Source organism: Papio anubis, chromosome 10 (assembly GCF_008728515.1).
Source record: "Papio anubis isolate 15944 chromosome 10, Panubis1.0, whole genome shotgun sequence".
Taxonomy (NCBI): Eukaryota; Metazoa; Chordata; class Mammalia; order Primates; family Cercopithecidae; genus Papio; species Papio anubis.
In genome coordinates this window covers 89,592,649-89,609,564 of record NC_044985.1, presented here as the reverse complement: position 1 = coordinate 89,609,564, position 16,916 = coordinate 89,592,649, and the positions used below count along the sequence as shown (strand labels likewise).

General features: G+C 47.5%; 1 protein-coding gene and 1 long non-coding RNA gene across 8 annotated transcripts in view; one reads left to right on the top strand and one right to left on the bottom strand.

The window, feature by feature from the left end:
• NRP2 (neuropilin 2) overlaps positions 1 to 12,378 on the bottom strand; it is a 115,166-nt gene extending 102,788 nt beyond the window's left edge. For 3 of the 7 annotated variants that reach the window (XM_003907840.5, XM_009182855.4, XM_009182852.4), the window contains exon 1: positions 11,442 to 12,376. In XM_003907840.5, the coding sequence (XP_003907889.1) occupies positions 11,442 to 11,514 (73 nt within the window). In that variant the 5' untranslated portion in view covers positions 11,515 to 12,376. Of the gene's footprint in view, positions 1 to 11,441 lie in introns of all 7 variants that reach the window. The other 4 variants (XM_009182849.4, XM_003907842.5, XM_009182851.4 and 1 more) reach the window with 3 other exon arrangements.
• On the top strand, positions 127 to 3,156 carry LOC116269186. The gene is made up of 3 exons (XR_004176626.1): positions 127 to 238; positions 938 to 1,059; positions 3,026 to 3,156. It is a non-coding gene; the product is annotated as an uncharacterized LOC116269186 (long non-coding RNA).
• Positions 12,379 to 16,916: the final 4,538 nt, after the last annotated feature.

The window sequence follows — 16,916 nt, the reverse complement described above, 5'->3', positions numbered from 1 at the left end:
TTCTTAAATACAAACATGTCCCAATAGAAATTAACTAGAATTTTTTCTGAAGAGCTATACCATCCATTACTTTGTAGGTCTTTATTGTGTTCCACAATGAACTTTATACATGGTTGCCGTCCTGTTTCAGAGGAGTCAAGTTAAGCCAAAGGAGAGTTGAACTCAAGGGCAAAACCCTTAAGGCCAATCTCCATATACAGAGGGAAATTGACCCTGTTTGAGCTACTGAGCCTGTTCGGTGAGTTGACAAAAGACTTCATTCTGCAACTATTTCGTGAATACCTTTCACCTGGGGCAAATTCATCACCCAAAGAGAGATAGCAAAACCCAGGCTTGGACTGTTCAGAGCATTTTCTCCTACATCTGGGAGGGAAGCCTGCGGGATGAGCCAGGTCAGGTCTGAGAAAGGCCCAAGGATGAAAGGAATAAAGTGACAGCTCCAGCTGTAATTGGAAATAAAGAGAACACTAAGTTCTGAGGTCACCAAGTTCTGATTTTCCTCCTATAATGATTACTTAGGTGTTTTTTTTATTTTTTATTTTTGGAAATGTAAAGTATCAGATTGCTTTAAACTCTGTCTGCTCTTTTTCTCCTTCTTAAGTATTGTTTCACTGGTAGCCTAAGTACCATCTGCTGCTGCCTAGGGGTAACATAGCCCTGGAAAGGCAAAGGGATGTTGTATCCCTTCACTTAGGAACTCACCTTCCTGCAGAATCCAATCACTTTCCTTGCAGATATTTAATTTTTAAGAAGTATTAAGAATGGGAAAAGAAGATCTTTTAAAAATCTGGTCTGCCTTCTAGAAAAATTTAGTTGGCATTGTTTTAAAGGAACACTGTATAACCTGAACTTGACAATAATATTTGCTAAATACGGAAGCCTGACTGTAGTGAGAACTTTCTAAATAATCCGATTACTATGGCTTACTTCACGACAGCTTGGTAAAAGACCAATCAGATCCCTCACTTTAGTTGAACTGAAGGAGAAAGTCGTTGGCAAAACCAGGGAAAATTGGCCATTGGCTGGATGTGGGATTAGAGGGCCCAGTTGTTGTAAAAGGTGAGTCTGGGGTAATGGGACTGGGTTACCAGGAGAGGGAGGGATCGACATTAGCAGAAAGATGGGAGATGGCACCCAGCTCTTAACTCACTCAATTTGACCTTTCTGGGGCTCAGCTTCACAAACTGTAATTCAATGAATGGACTGAATTAGGTGTGTAGCTTTCAAATTTATCTGTTTTTTTTAAGTACTTTTTTTTTTTTTCTTGAACAAAACTCTACCTAGACCTCTAATGTACAAAGAAAATAAAAGGGACCTCTTCTTGGATGCTGGGAGGGAGGTAGCCAGAAGCAGTGTAGTGTCCAGGCCGCCTAGTTCCTGCTCTCAGCTCAGAAGGGCTTCTCTGCAAGCCCACTGAGGCTTCCCGGAACATGGTTTGAAACCCCCTAAATGGGGCCTCTGATTCCCTGTTACTTTAGAATGCTATGGAAAAGAGAAAGAGCAGATGACTAGGAGACATCTATTTCCTATGTATACCTGAGGGCACTTACGGGAGAAAAGCAATCAGTCTCATTTCCTCTGAAAATAATACTCTTTATTTACTTTATAATTTATTTCTTATCCACAGCATAATCCCACCTTGTCCCTATTTCCACAGCATTGTTTTCATTTAATTATTGGTAGCAAAGCAAAGAAGAAACTCTTTCTTCTACTTAAAAAGAAAGGAGGTTGTCACTTTGCCACTTACTCCACCAGGAAGTTTATTAGAAATAGCATTGGAGCAGGATCTAAAAGTCTAGTAATCAAGTCTAGTCTCACCACTAGCAAGCTGTGTGACCTTGGGTAAGTTAGTAGACAACTCTGAGCCTTTGTTTTCTCATCTATAGAATGAGAGGGGTGATTCTAAATGTCAGTTCCAGTGCTAAAATCCAAAGCCCATATAATGAGGTAGGGAAAAGATCCTATAACCCATAGATTGAGCCAAAAATTCAAAAGATTCTCTACCCTCCTAGACAATAAGACATTTATTCAAGGTGCTACCCCTGTTCTATCTGCTTGGTAAGCCTGAAACAAAACTCCAGGATTCTTCAGAAAACACGTCTGTCTTGCATTATGGGGAGTTCAAATGTCTCCTTTAATCACGTCAGGTCTACTGACACGAGTTTCTTTTTGTAACTGAGTCTGTGGCTGCATATTTATAAATATTATGGATACACAGTTCTGTGTGTGAGCATGTCAACAACAGTGATGCATGAAAAGAAAAACCAAAAGCAGTTTCTTCAAATCCCTCACCCAGATCATCTAAGTCGTTGGCTCAGGGTTTTAACCAAATTTTGCTCACCAACCCGGGATAAGCTGCGTTTTAAGAATTATTTCTGTGAGCTGAGGCTGGATTTTGTTTTATTCAAAGCAACTTCAGCCTGTCACAAGACAGTCTCATAAAATCTGTATCTTGGCTTAAGCTGGGAAGAAATGAGCCAATCCATCAGCCCAGGAATGTGGCTATTTGACCACTTCCTAAGGCAACTGGGAAGGGATGCAATCTACTCAATTTATGGAGACTGGTGGCAGTGAATGATGCATCCTGAAGGCACAGCAAATGGAAATCCTTCTGAACTTTTGCAGTGATAAAGTTCAAAATCTGAATAAAAGGGCCATCTAGGAGGGAAGGAGAGAGGGAAGCAGAGAGCAGGAGAGGAAGCCAGCATATGAGTTTGGAAATGAATAAAGAATGAAGCAAATTTCCCTCTCTTAAAACACCTCCAATGAATTCACTTAGGAGAGAACTGGAAATTGGGTATGGAAATGGGGCCTTTTGAACATCTCTCCCCTCAATCTAGATTCTAAAAATGAAGCCTCATTTCATCGGTGAAATGTAAGTTTGATGCGATTACCTCTTCTGACCTCGAGTCATGCCACCTGTGGTAACCTTGTTATTTGTCATCTTATATCATAAACAAATGCAATTCCAATAGGGCAGCCGATATAATGTCATTAGTTTGTATTTATGTCTGCTCTTTTCCAGCCCTCATTGCAAATGCAATTTTGATGCCATTGATGAGAGATCTGGGATTACAATTCCTGACCATTTTAGCAGACATTTGGGGAAGGAAACAGAAGAATAATTTTGAGGTCTCTCCAAAAACCAAAGGAGAAAAAAAGGTAATATAATATTTTCTTCATTTATTTTGATTAACTGAAGCTTATGTTGAAACATCAATGGCTCCCCATTGGTTAGCAAGTGAAACCCAAACCTCTTTGCCTAGCAATTTGGGCCTTGAATTGAGCCCAAGCTATTATTTCTAATCTTATTTGCAATTATTTCCCACCATACATTCTAAACTGCAGCTTCTGAGTGTTCCCCAAACAAACCCAGCATCCATTTCTCTACTCACACCTTCCCCTTCCCCTGGTATGCCCTTTCCTGCTCTAAATCCTGCCTACCCTCTCGCTCCAGGCTGCCTCTGCCCTTTCTCTTCTCCCATACTGGGAGTGATCTTTCTCCTCTGTGCATCTGAGAGGCTGAAGCTCTTTAGCATCTTCTGAGATGTGTGAGAGTTCCGGAGGGCCTTATCCATTCTACTGAGCCACCAGCAGCTTGAAGTCATGACTCCTTGCTGACCCATCTGTGGCAGGCCTCACAGGATCAAAGCAGAGCCTTTCCCAAAAGCCAGACTCATCAAGATTCGTTGAATTAATCAATTAAGAAGTGACCAAAGGAACATCAAAAGTCTCACTAGATAGGACAGACTCAGAGAGTTCTATCAGAAATTATTCTGCGGCCACAGCTACTGCTCTTCCTTCTCCACCCCCCGCTGTTATTAAGTGCAAATGTTTCTTAGTGGTGAATTGAGAGTTTGAATAACTTGTTTGAAATAATAATAACTAGTCACAAGTAGGTCAAGGTAGAGTTCGTGTGAACTGTGTCTCCTAGAACACCCTAATGCAGACAATACTGATAAAGTTCAAAGCACATTCTTATTTTATTTTATTTTATTTTATTTTTGAGATGGAGTCTCACTCTGTCGCCTAGGCTAGAGTGCAGTGGCACAATCTCAGCTCCCTGCAAACTCTGCCTCCTGGGTTCAAGCGATTGTCCTGCCTTAGCCTCCCAAGTAGCTGGGATTACAGGCACCCACCGCCATACCCAGCTATTGTGTGTGTGTGTGTGTGTGTGTCTGTGTGTGTATTTTAGTAGAGATGGGGTCTTGCCATGTTGGCCAGGTTGGTCTCAAACCTCTGACCTCAGGTGATCTGCCCACCTCATCCTCCCCAAGTGCTGGGATTACAGGCATGAGCCACCATGCTCGGCCATTTTAATTTTAATACTAGTAAAATTAATTTATCTCAGGGGTTTTGTTCCCTTCACTCCAACTTCCACACTTCCAAAGGCAACTTTAAATATTGGTTATCTGTACCACCAGGAAGATGCTGACTATTACTTCATCACTAAGCCATTTGTTGGTATTGGATTTTCTTGTGCTTGGTTTCAACCCACCTCTCTCTACTCAACCCCTCCTCATTTTCCTTTCTCTAGCCCCTAAAATGCCTTTGGGGCACATCTGTTTTATTTTTTCCCCTTTATCCAAACAATTATTATTAGCATTCAGACCAGTAATTTGCAATTCCCATTATCTTCTCTGCTGAAAGACTCTCCAGAACCTGGTCACTGGTAATCACAGGATTTGTGGAGGTGGGAGCAGGGTACCACAGCCACGTGCACTCAGCTGGCCGGCAGACTTGTGCACTCTGTGCTACTGAGAGCTTCTCTTTTGTTACTCCCAGCCCCTCCTTTTTTTCTGGATTAGATCATGACTCCTTTATGAAGACCCAGAGGGAAATGGGATTATTAAGAGTCTTGCTGGGTAAAAGCTATTTTGTCTTTATGATGACTTTTTTGAGTTCAGCTGCTGAAGGGCCTTAGTGCCAGAGTAGAAGTTATTACACATTCAGGAGAGCGCCTTAAACACAGTGTTTCCTGCTGAGCACACTCTCAGTGATGAAGGATGGAAGGGGAGGAAAAGGAAAGGAAACGAGAGAGAGATTAAAAAGAAAATAGGAGGTAAGAATACTGAAAACCGAGGAAGAAGGAGGAAAAAAATGCAAGGGAGACATAAATCCAAGATAAGAACCCAGCAGAGAATATTCTCTGAAGAAGAGCGTGGCAAGAGATAATATGGTGCTTACAAAACACAGAGGTTTGGTGGTGGAATAACTGAGAATAAGAATTATTTTTAAAATGTCATAAAAATAAACTTATACCGCAGTGGTTATAGCGTGCCTGCAATGCTCACGAGATTCCATTAACCCCACTGAAGTTTTAAAGATTCGGTGACTTCAGAATAGGCTTTATATGTGCCAAACAGTATTCTACATAATCTGACATAGCGTAACAACCCTATGAAGTAGGTATTGTTACCAAACACATTTACAGACAAGGAAACTGAGGCACAGAGACTAAGTATCTGATCACACAGGGTACTTAGATCACAGAGCCAGCAAATGGCTGAGCTAGATTCTAAACCTAGGCAGTCTAGTTCCCATGTTTCAGAAGCTGGGAAGGCCAGGGATGGTCCCCCCAAAACTTCTCAGTGGCACACCTACTTGGTAGCATTTAGGGAAAGACAAACATTTTGCCTGTTTGAAAACCCCCTTTTCTCTGCCTGTGCCAGTACTCTGCCTGTGTGAACAACCAGAGATGTGTTTGAGGCTGGGGTGTGAGTGGGCTGGAAGCACTTAACACCTTCTCCACTCCCTGTACACACAGGCACTCAGCTCCTTGTCATCCTGGCCCTCTTTCCTGTGTTCTGGAAACCCCAGGCATGGGGCCGGGGAGGGGGGATTGAGGAAGTGAGGGGGTGATGGATAGGACGTTCAGGTCTGAAACCATGTATCACAACATCAAAGGGTTGTTTTTGTTTTGTGGCTTTTTTTTTTTTTTTTTTTTTTTTTTTGCCAACTCCTATTTCTCTCCTTTCTTCTCAATCCTACTCTTCACTATCCTAAATGCCACATTGTTATTGTTCTACTGGATAGGAGCAGCATTTTCAGAAATGGGGGATTTATTTTTATAGCACAGCTGGTCTGCCAAAGGTCACATAATTTGGCAATGTTCCCAGTGGTTAAAAATTAATTTCTCCTTATTAATACAACCAAGGTCCCAGAGGATCGGAGCTCAGCCTTATCTAAACTTGACAGCTTCCTAAACCTTTAGAAGATGCTTTCTCCTGGAGGGCCAGCCATGATACAAGGCCACTGTGTCCTGGAATCCAACTCCACTGAATCCTGTTAGGCAATGAAACCATTAAGCCTTTGGCCATTTCTCATCAAGGCAGATAAAGCTTTGAAAAATACTGTAGGATCTCCAGGACAAACTTCTGCAGCATCTTCCAGAAATGGGTTAATTAAAAAACAAAAACCAGCAAATAGCCGAGTCCTTACCTTGAAGGAACAGTACAAAGACTAACTTCTGGTGATCAATATACTTATCTGCCACTCGAGGAAGGTACCTCAAAGATTATCCAGTTGCAAATGATGGTCAGATAATAAAATATCTCAAACATGTAAATAATACTACAGCCATTGCCCAGATGTCATTTTTCAGGTCCTTTCTTGTCAGTTGAAGAAATTAAAAAGGCATTCTGCTCTTGCTCTATCTTTCAAAACAGGAAGATCTCAGCTCAAGTTCCTAAAGTCTTTCCAAACTGGACCTTTGGGGAATGTATTTGGAAACCTCTTTACCTGGCTCTTGAATTCTGTCAACTCAGAATTGTCTTACACTCAGGTCACCCTGAGTCAGTTCATTTTCTTAATTGCTTTAAGGAAGACTTGAGTGAAATGAAAAACACCAGGGTCCACAGAATCATCTGGTCCCTGGTGTCTCTCCCCATTGACCCCAGACCCCTCCCTCACTGTTATTTGTATTCGTGCCTCACTGCATATGAATTGGCATTTGGACTCCTAGCTTTTTCTATGCCTGGAAGATAGAAACTGGCCTTTCTGCTGCAGAATGTGGACTTGATACATTCAACAGCAGGGGATCAGGGCCATTTGGTAGACAGCGGGAGTCCTGTCTGGGTAGCCTGGGTTCCAGTCACTGCAGCCTTCCAATCTTTCATTTTGCCAGTTGAGTGCTCCGTGGCTTAATGTCTGAGGGCTCTATGGGATGACATAAAACTCCAAACCTGATGTGCTGCTCGCGCATTCACAATCCTACCAGGCACCGCTTGGATGAGTAGGGGCCTGCCCCGAGCCTTTTGGGGAGTGCTCCTCTTGCCACTGTCTTGCACTGTGTGCTCTGCTGGCAACTGGCCACAGTTTCCCTACCTCCAGGAGCTGATCACGGGGAAAATGTTTACTGGGCACCCATTTAATGTGGGCATGAGACCAATCCCTAGAGCCTAGAGCAGGCCGTCGGCGTAAAATCTAGGAGTTTATAGTTTACTTGCAAATTATGCTCGCCCATGGCCATCCCACATTTTGGGGAGACAGGCTAAAAGAAACACTTCAAACCCTTATCCGGCGCCTAGACCGTCATTGCTTCTCTTTCAGGATTTGTTTGAACCCAGACCTGTCTCCCACAGCCAATTTACACCTCTTATCTGATCATCCAGTCCAGACGGAAGGGTGAATTGACCGAGAATCTGAGTGTGTCCCTGGCAGTGGCGTTAAAACCCAAGCATAGATCAAAGCTCTCCAGACGAGGAGGGGAGGGGTAGATGGTTATGGGGTCTGGGTTCTTTTGGCCCCAAGCGATGTGTCCCGGAGGTGGGGACATTAGGGCTGGGAGTTGCTACCATTTGAAGAAACCCGTTGTCAGGACTTGAATGATTTCCTGAGCAAAACCCAGTCCCCCGCAGATCATGATTAACTCTAGCAAAGGGACGTTCCTAGCGGGCGCTGATAGGGAATGGCTAGCGCCAGGGGGCTCTCCTCTCTGTCTGAAACCGAAAGGAAAGGAGGTGGAGGGAGGGGAGACGAGCAGGGAGCACACGCCAATAAACCTGAGCGTGGATCTCCTACTCTTCAGAAGAAATTCAGCCAGAGCCGCAGAAGCCGCAATGCATATGGGCTAGATCCCCTAAAACTTGGTCTGGAAAGCTGATTCCCGACGTTCCCCAACCTGGATGATTCCCAGAGGGGCGACAAGTCCATTCCAAATCCCTCCCCCACCTCCAAACATTAGGGCTACCGGCGCCCCCCACCCAGCCGCTGGACGCCTGCAACCCGTTGGGAAAGACCGGGTGGGAAAGACCCACGGCGCAGCCAGCCCGAGGCGAAGGGCGGGGGCAGCCGTTTAATCACAGCGTGCCTCGCCTCCATTAACTCGTGTTGATATTAAAAAGAAATCAATCAGTGAAAATGAAGCATCGGCCATGAATATTTCTTTTTCTCACGTGGAAAAGCAAAGAGCGAGGCGGCTGGGGAGGAGAGGCGGGAACTCGCCGGCTACTGCAGGCAGAGGCTTCTCCGGAGACCAGAGCTGCAGCCGAGACCTAACTTTCCGGCCTTGGGCAGCGTTGAGGAAATGCCGCAGGTTTTCCCCTGGGGGTGTCCTTAGGAGGAGGAGGAGGGCACAAGCATGGAGTAGTTGGAGGCGGCCAACTTCGCGGAGGCTTCAGCCTCGGTTTTGCTTTCGCTGAGAATATTTTTGCTTAATAGAATGTTTATGGATCGCTGGGCTGTGTTTCTGCTGCGTAGCCCAAACAAATCGATGCGGCGTTAGAGACGGCGCTGGGCGGGGGGGGGGGGGGGGGGGGTCTAGGAGGAGAGCTGAGGGGCTATCACGTCCCCACCACGTGGATGGCCGCGCGCCGCGTGCTCTTCACCTGTTTCTGCGCACCGGCGGGCGCTGGGCGTGCTGCGCTTCTACAGGCTGTGCAAGTTGCGCGCATTCCTGCGGCTCAAGCTGGCTCCTTCCCGCCTCTCTCCGCCCTCCTCTCCGAAATCCCACCCCACTTTCCTATCACCCAGTTGGGCCAGTGCTTGGATTCCCAAGCCAGCCGGCCTCGGCCTCTCGCCACTCAAAGCCAGCTCTCTAGGGGTCGCGGTGAGCCTGCCGCGCGGAGAGGAGCGCAGGGGACTGGCGGGGGACTGGCGGGGGACTGGCGGGGACGCCTGGGGCAGGGAGGGAGACAGGCTAGCAGCTGCACTGCGGTCTGGCGAGGCGGAGGCGGCGCAGTGAGGAGAGGGGCAGCCTGGTGCGCGTCGCCCATGCGGCCTCCCAGCCACGCGCCGCCCGAGGTGCCGCGCGCCTCGACCGCCGTGTTATTTGCTCAACTGCTCCCCCGCGCGCACCTTCTGCCCCATCTTGCTCCTTCCCAGAATTGGTTCTCGTCGCCGGTGGCGGCGGCTGAACCAGGCCCCCCGTCCGGGCCGGCGCACACCGGGTGAGTCAGAGGTGTAGCTCGGCCTCGCCCTGGCCACCCGCTGCCGGCTCCCCGGGTGCCAGTCCGTTGCTCCGCCCGAAAGCCTGAGCAGCTCACGGCTTGAGATCGCATTTTGGGGAGCTGGAGGTCCCCGGCAGGTCCCAGCTTCGAATCCCACCCTGAGATCCCACCCCGAGTCCGAGGTTGCCCCGAACTCCGCGCCTCTGGGCTTCTCTGGAAGTGACGCAGCACTGCCGGGGGTTGGGATGGGAGGGGGTTCTGCAGTGAGCGCGGGAGGCAGGTGGCAGAGCGGGAGTGGGTCCAAGCGGGTGTCGCGCACACACGTACACACACTCCAAGCAGCGCTCGGGGACAGATGTGCGAACATCTGGGGTAGGAGATGGCCCCTGAGTCTTCACGACCCCTCCCGCTCCGCACAGCACACGGAACCTGAAGTTGCATGTGTGTGCGCGCCGGTGTGAGTGCCAGTGTGTGCGCGCTCGCGCGCTGGGGCCTACCGGAGTCCGTGTCTGAATACATAATATACTGTGGGCATCCTCATGGCGCGCGCGCGTGTGCACACACACACACTGCGAATCACACAAACATACATAATTTACGCAGCATCCAGGTCTGTGAGAGGTAATTTATTTCCGCTTCAAGCTGGGAATTTAGAAATAAGGCAAGAAGGAATGGTGGAGGCCCAGAAAATCTCCCCAAGTGGGACCCCCCCACCCATACCTTTGATAGGATTTGCAGCTGCCCTGAAGACCACTTATGGCAAAGAAAGAGCTGCAAACCATTTCTTTGCCAAAGAAATGGCAAAGGCATTTCTGAATTTTCTTCCCCCTTCAAATAAATGCCCAAGCTTAAAGTGGTGCGTGTGCTGGATGGGGGGCGTGGAGAGAAGGAAGGGTGACAGTACCAGATGCAAAGCTAGGACCCACTAGCTGATGTTCTGGGGGATGCCCAGGAGGCTGCAGAGTTAGCCCTGCCACTGCCGCCATCACCTTGCAAATGCCTTGGGTGAGGGCACTTCGGGAAGGCTTTTTCGCCTTTCTTTCACCCGTTTCCTCCATAGATGGTTTCTCCATCTCCAATCACCTGTAGCAGCTGCTAAGAGTTTTGTTGTCAGATTCCAGACACTGTTCTCAGTGAGGTAGAGAGGCTCACTCTAGAGAGTGGTCCCAGGAAGGAAGCACAAACCCCACTGCATTCCCCATGGATTCCCCTTTCCAGAGCCTTGCCGCTCCCCACAAATGCGGTCCCCAGACTGTTCTGGGCCTCGAAGTGCTTATCTCCACAGCAGCCTGTCCACACACCCTTTTTGGCAGTGGTTGAGAACAAATTCCACTCAAAAGTTTCTAACCACGAGTGAGAGACCTTTGAGGGCCTGCAATTTGTTTTAGCTAATAAGAATTTCTAAAAGAACATATGATTTACTTTCCCAGACGACACATGGATGAAGAGAGAAGAGACCAACTGTCTTGGTTGCCAGCAGTGCCCAACCCCAAGCCCCTATCCTAGCCACAAGCCAACTTGCTCCACCAGCCTGAGCCCTATGATTCTGAGGCATAACCAGCCATTCTCCAAAGAATCTACAGCATTTGAAAACCAAAACTGAACTCGTGTCTTTCCCAAGCCCTTCAGTGAACATTGCTCAATGTAGCTAAGTGGAGGGAATGCAAATGATTTATATTTCACTGGCTAGTTGGAGAAACTCAAGGGAGATGTGTTCTGCTTCAAGACAGGGGAAAAAAATTCCCAAAAACTGTAATGCAAAGGCTTTGTAGTATTTTTAAACCTTTGATTCAGTCCATATGTGACATCTGAACACCGCCAAATTCTGTTTCAAAACACACACACACACACACACACACTCCTAGCAGGAGAGAAAAGTTGGGTTTTAGCAACAGTGGTGGTGTAGGAAGGGCCGGCTGGGATCTCTCTTTAAATTATTGAGTACTGAGGAAGCCTCCTTCTGTGCCTTTCTGCGTGGCCTTCCTGCTTTAGCGGTCGCTTTTAAAGGGGAAACCATGTTGCAATAAATAGAAAAAACTTTCAGTGGCTTACCTGGTTGGCCTCTCACTTGGTGTCTTGAAAAGTAGAGGGCTAAGAAAACCCAGGTGAGAGGAAACATATCCATTTTGGAGAAGGTGGCTCTCTCCAGAGCTGGGTTCGTAGGTTTCTTGTTTAAATCTTTGTGTTTTTCTCTCTTATTTTCTTCCGTACAACGTCTTATGCAGAGGTTTCTAATGGTCAGTGTTTCCCTCCTGAGTCCTGGTGGCTTGTCTTCACCTTTATTCTTGCTGGAATTTCCACCTCACCAGGAGGAGAGTAGCTTCTGAAATCAGCAAAGAGGGAACAAGCCGGGAAGAGGACACGGTTTTCCTTTCAAAAACAAAACGCATGTATGTTCTCTCCAGTTCCTCAAAGTGTCATTTCCTTTATCCTACAATATCACGAGTATTTCCCGAAAGCCAAGCGTAACAATAATGATAATAATAATAATAATTAAAGCCAAGACTTGCCTTGGGCATCACACGGCCCCCAGGCAGCTGTGTGATCTCAGAGGCGTAAATTGACACACATCCCGCGGCACCCTTGACGGACACGCGGGCAGAGGCAGCAGCCGCTGGACAGCCGGAGTGGAAGGCGGCCGCCCTGCTCTCGTCCTCGCCGGGTTCCCCCGGCGGGAGCCTCCACCAACGGCTACACCCGCTTGGCCAGCCTCTCGAGGGGAGTCTGAGGAAGGAAGCTGCTGCTGCTGTTGCTGCTGGTGGTGCGGCGGCTGGGATCGCCTGGGAGTGAGCGAGCCCCTCTCCGAGTTCGCTGGCGCCCGCCCTCACCTCCACCTCGCCCAGTGTCTGCGCGGCTGAGGATGTGCTGGGGGCCGGCTGCAGGCTGGTGCCTCGCTCGCGATCTCTGCCTCCCCTCTGGCTCCCCACTGCCTTTTCAGGCCGAGCAGCATGTGGATGTCAGAGCCGCGGCAGAGCTATCCGATTACGCGCCGGCTCAGGGCCCGCCCCTTCTGTGTTCCTGATTAAAGAGGCAGCCGCGGAGACGCGCGGCGCAGAGCCGAGTGCCGCGGCACCCACCTCGGGCGGGGCGGCGGCAGCTTCTCCCCGGCCGCCGCAGGATCGAAGTTAAGGCGGCGCCTACCCCACAGCCCCTCGCCCGCCCCGCATCTCCCGCTCGCCCCCGCGCACCTCCGCGCCGGGCCTCCAGTGCGTAACGCCCTGGGGAAGAAGCGCCCCCCGGCACCTCCAGGGCGCGCTGCCCTTGGCCGTGTCGCTCCCACCCGAGGGAGACCCCGGGGGAAGGGGGGGAAAGCCTTGTTCCCCCTAAATTCCACGACTCCGATGCCACACACGCAGAATCCAACACAATGCCACGCGCAATGGCGTTACAAGAGGAGTTGGGTGGCGTACGGTGTTTGGGGTAGCAAGCCGGTCGGCAGCTCAGCCATGCGTTCGAACAGGCAGCGGTGCGTGGCGGCGACACACACCGTCAGCCTGGGCTGAATAAAACCCCAAACACTCGCTGCGTTTACTACTCAGATCCTTTGTTATGTCCCAAACATGCTCTGCTCCTCTCTGGGTTAGGATTTCGTTATCCCTGCGCTTTTAACTTGTAACTATCCTAAAAAGAGGAAAGACTTTCTTCAGCAAAGGATTTCTTCAGGTAAATTGGATTCCCTCAAGTCCCCCCGAAAAAGTATGGGTGCTTGAAGGCTTCTCATCCAAATGCTACTGTAACTACGTCTATTCACATTTTCCCCCATAGAAACGTGGTCACAAAGCCCAGAGAAAGAAAACAGCATTATGCCAACTATTTTTAAATGGAGGCGTGAAAACTGTTTAGAGGGAACTGCAAGCTAACAGTTGGGGAAACACTTGTATCTTTGTTTCTGAGGATGGCTTTGTGGATTCCAAACTGTCTTGCTTCACCAGACACCTATTACTACATTATCATAAAGACTCCCACAGAAACAGCCTAAATTACACCCTGCACATGTACACCTTTTCTGCCACAAAAGAGGTATATGAAAAATAAGAACATTCAGAAAACTGTTTACAGATTAAGATTTTTTTAAATTAAGAAAGTAAAATTTTCCGTAGATTAAGAAAAATACAGTTTCGGTGACAAGGAACACACACCTGACTATCCCATTTTCTTCTTGGCTTGCACTTGTGGATTCTTCTGGGTGGTTTCCCTCCTTATCTGGACTTGCCCATTAGCTTTGTTTATCACTTTTAGTGTTTGAAAAATCTGTAACTCCCACTTAACTCTTATTTACACTGAGATAACCAAAACAAAATTCAATCAGAAGTGATTTGCAAATAGTTGAGCCAAGCTGTGTTGGGGGTGGGGCGGGATTTTAGAGTGGAAATCCACAGGCTGAGTGTCACGCAGTTAATCTCAGATGCCTGGTTGGGAAAGGCACAGAGCAGAGGCCTCTGAGCTCTTCCAGGGAGCATGTCTCCTGGCTAGCCTAAATGCTGCCTTTCATTCCCTCTTTGCCTCCCTCCTTCCCCTTCCTCCCTCCTTTCCTTCCCTCTTCCTTCCTTCCTTTCTAGGCTTGAGAGAACATCCACATCACTAAAAACTCCAGACTTAAATTTCTCCTCTTTAAAGCTCAATTGTAAAGAATGACTCCAAGCCTCAAATATTTAACAAAGTAAAGAGGCAGTTTGGATTATTAACCTTAAGCAGAGATCCTAGTTTATGTCATTGCCAAGATGCTAATCTAAGGACAAATAACACTATCTGTAGTGACAGTCCCTGAATAGAGAGGGTCATTTAGTATCACCTCTCCCCGCCACTCACCAGGCATGCCAAACCATTTTAGCCAGTGCCCAACGTGGGAGACTCCTATTTCTGAGAATAATGTAGCCTGGGTTTAGGTGAAGGGCACTGTGAAAGGGGCAAAGAAGAGAGAAAAAGTAAACCTAAAGTCCACTGGAGAACCATAAGAATGACAACCTTGGACTTCTGGTCTTGGGGTCTCAGGGATGAAGGTCCCCATCAGGCTGCTTCCAGAGTGGAGAAAAGTGAGAATCAGTTTTATTCCTGGACCTGGTTGCCCACACTATGACTTTTCATTTATCAGAGGTGTCATACAGGGGATGCTCACTTACTTCCTGGGAGTCCTCTGTGCCAGGGCTGCAAGACTTCTCACTGCCCTTGAGTGAAGGCCTCATTTCCTGCAGCTGGACAGAGAGTGAGTCTCAGGTTTCCATCCCTGGGGACTCAAGCTGCCAGACCATTTTTTAATCCTCTAGGGGGCAGCACTCAATAAATAATGGTAACACCACCTAGGGTCACACTTCTGGTGGTTCTTTTAATTGCAAGGAGTTCAAAGTGCTTTATCAGACCAGGGAAGATTCAGAGTGAGGCCGATCTCTCCCCAGCCTACTCTGAACAAGACCCCACCGGCCCAGGGAGGGCTTAGAATTGTTTTAACCTAAGACTTCCAAGGACTCTTGCGAACTAAACACAAACCCCACATGTGCCACATGGAAAACAAATCTTTAGGGAAATTCTTCACACTGGGGCTGGCTCAGACCTGCCAGTCTTGTTTCCCTCTAGACTGGGATCTCAGGGGTTGACTGCAGTTGGTTTGGTTTCCACCAGAGGTGTAGCAGTAAAGAGCTAGGCACTGTGCTTTTCAGCATTGTGTGAGTCCACCTCCCTGGCCCATAGGGAAGCCTGACTACCCAAAGGCCAGTGTCAAAAATCGGGTTTGTGAAAAGAAACACTGAGCTGACTAGAAAATAGCTAATTAGCGAAGCTGAGATTCCTGGCCACATTACTGACTCACCTAGGATTTTTCATGTCATTATCCTTAATTGTAAAATAATACTAGATAATCCATCCCACATTCCATTCCTTTGACGGGAAGGGATGTGGAGGAACATGAAACGGATTGGTAAATGATGCTAAGAGAAAGCTGTTACCAAGCCACACCCCCGTGGAAAGTTAAGTGTTCCCCGCTAGACAGTCCCAAACCTTAGGGTATATCAACATCACCTGGAGCAAGTATTAAAAATTCAGATCCCTGGGAACCATCTTCCTGCAGATGAAATTCCTTGGGTTTAGAGTGGTCTTTGGGAATCTGTATTTTTAACCCACATTTTAGGTGATTCTGATGCAAAGCCTCCACAGACCAGTAGTTGGGAACTTCTGATCTGATATGTTATATTTACACACAGCCTTCCATAAATGCTCTTCCGTTGAAGGAAACCCGGACAAGTATTCCTACACATTTCCTCTCTGGGTACTTTTCTTTTTTTTTTTTTTTTTTTGAGACGGAGTCTCGCGCTGTGTCACCCAGGCTGGGGTGCAGTGGCGCGATCTCGGCTCACTGCAAGCTCCGCCTCCCTCTCTGGGTACTTTTCAATATGGGGCAGATGTTTCAGGTTTCTTGGAAAAACCACCAAGAACAAGTTCTCGAAAATGCTGGAGTGGTGGAATTCCCAGCTTTACCTGTGGCCTTTAGCAGCAACTGCAGAGAGCCAATTTGAAAACACCAAAAGCCTCGCCTCATGCAGGCAGCAGCTTTGCAGGGACATGTTCAAAGTACCGGCTGATGGGTTTATGAGCTGGAGTCAGACCTTTCACCACCAGCCCACTCAACCATTGGTGGTTACTAGAGGTTCGTTTCAGGTATGCGTTTCCATCTGTGTTCATCCCACTGTACTTACGAAATGCTCATGGATGCATGACTATGCCAGAGGTATGAGAGCAAGACAGAGATTTAGGTCTTGCCTCTCGGGAACACAGGATCTAAAAGCTCCAGAAGTTTCATGCTTCCACAATAGATACCGTGTGTCACATAGCGCTTCCCCTTATCGGAGCCCTAACATCAATAAGCTCTCACCCTGAAAAGGGGAGATCTGAGGCATAATTGCATCTTAATCTGTAATTTACCACACTGCCCTAGTTACGGTTTAGCTACATCTGTCTCAGAAGCTTCAGTTAAAATGGAATAGGTCCTAATTTATTAGTCTCTCTTTTGTTTGATGTCAAAGTCCAGGTTTCTGGTCACTAAGGTTTTTTTTTTTTTTTTTTTCTTACTCGCCTTTTAAAAAATCAACTTTTTTTTCTTCAGCATACTTGAATATTGCCCAGTAGTTTCTATTTGACATTTCTATTCTAAATCGATATTTCTAGTATATTCTATTTGGTGGGTTTCCGGAATCCTTACAGATTTCCATAAAGTATTGAAATCTCCTTCGCTCCACACTGTGTCTATATCTCATTTCTTCCTCAGACACAAACGCTGGATCTGGTAGGAGGGACCCTTATGAGACAAAATTTAAAAAGCAGCAGCACAATGTGCAAAATTCATTCAGACCTCCCTGGAATCCTTGGAAAAAGAACCTAAAGAAGTCCTATTGCTTCCTCCAGTCTGCCTGGCTTTAGCATGAGTCTGATCTCCCTATGCTACACTAATTTTTCTACCTTTGAGGCATAAGTATATCAAAAAGGCCCAGTCAACCCTCTTTCTTAGAACAGCACTCTCTAATAAATCTTCTGCAAGGA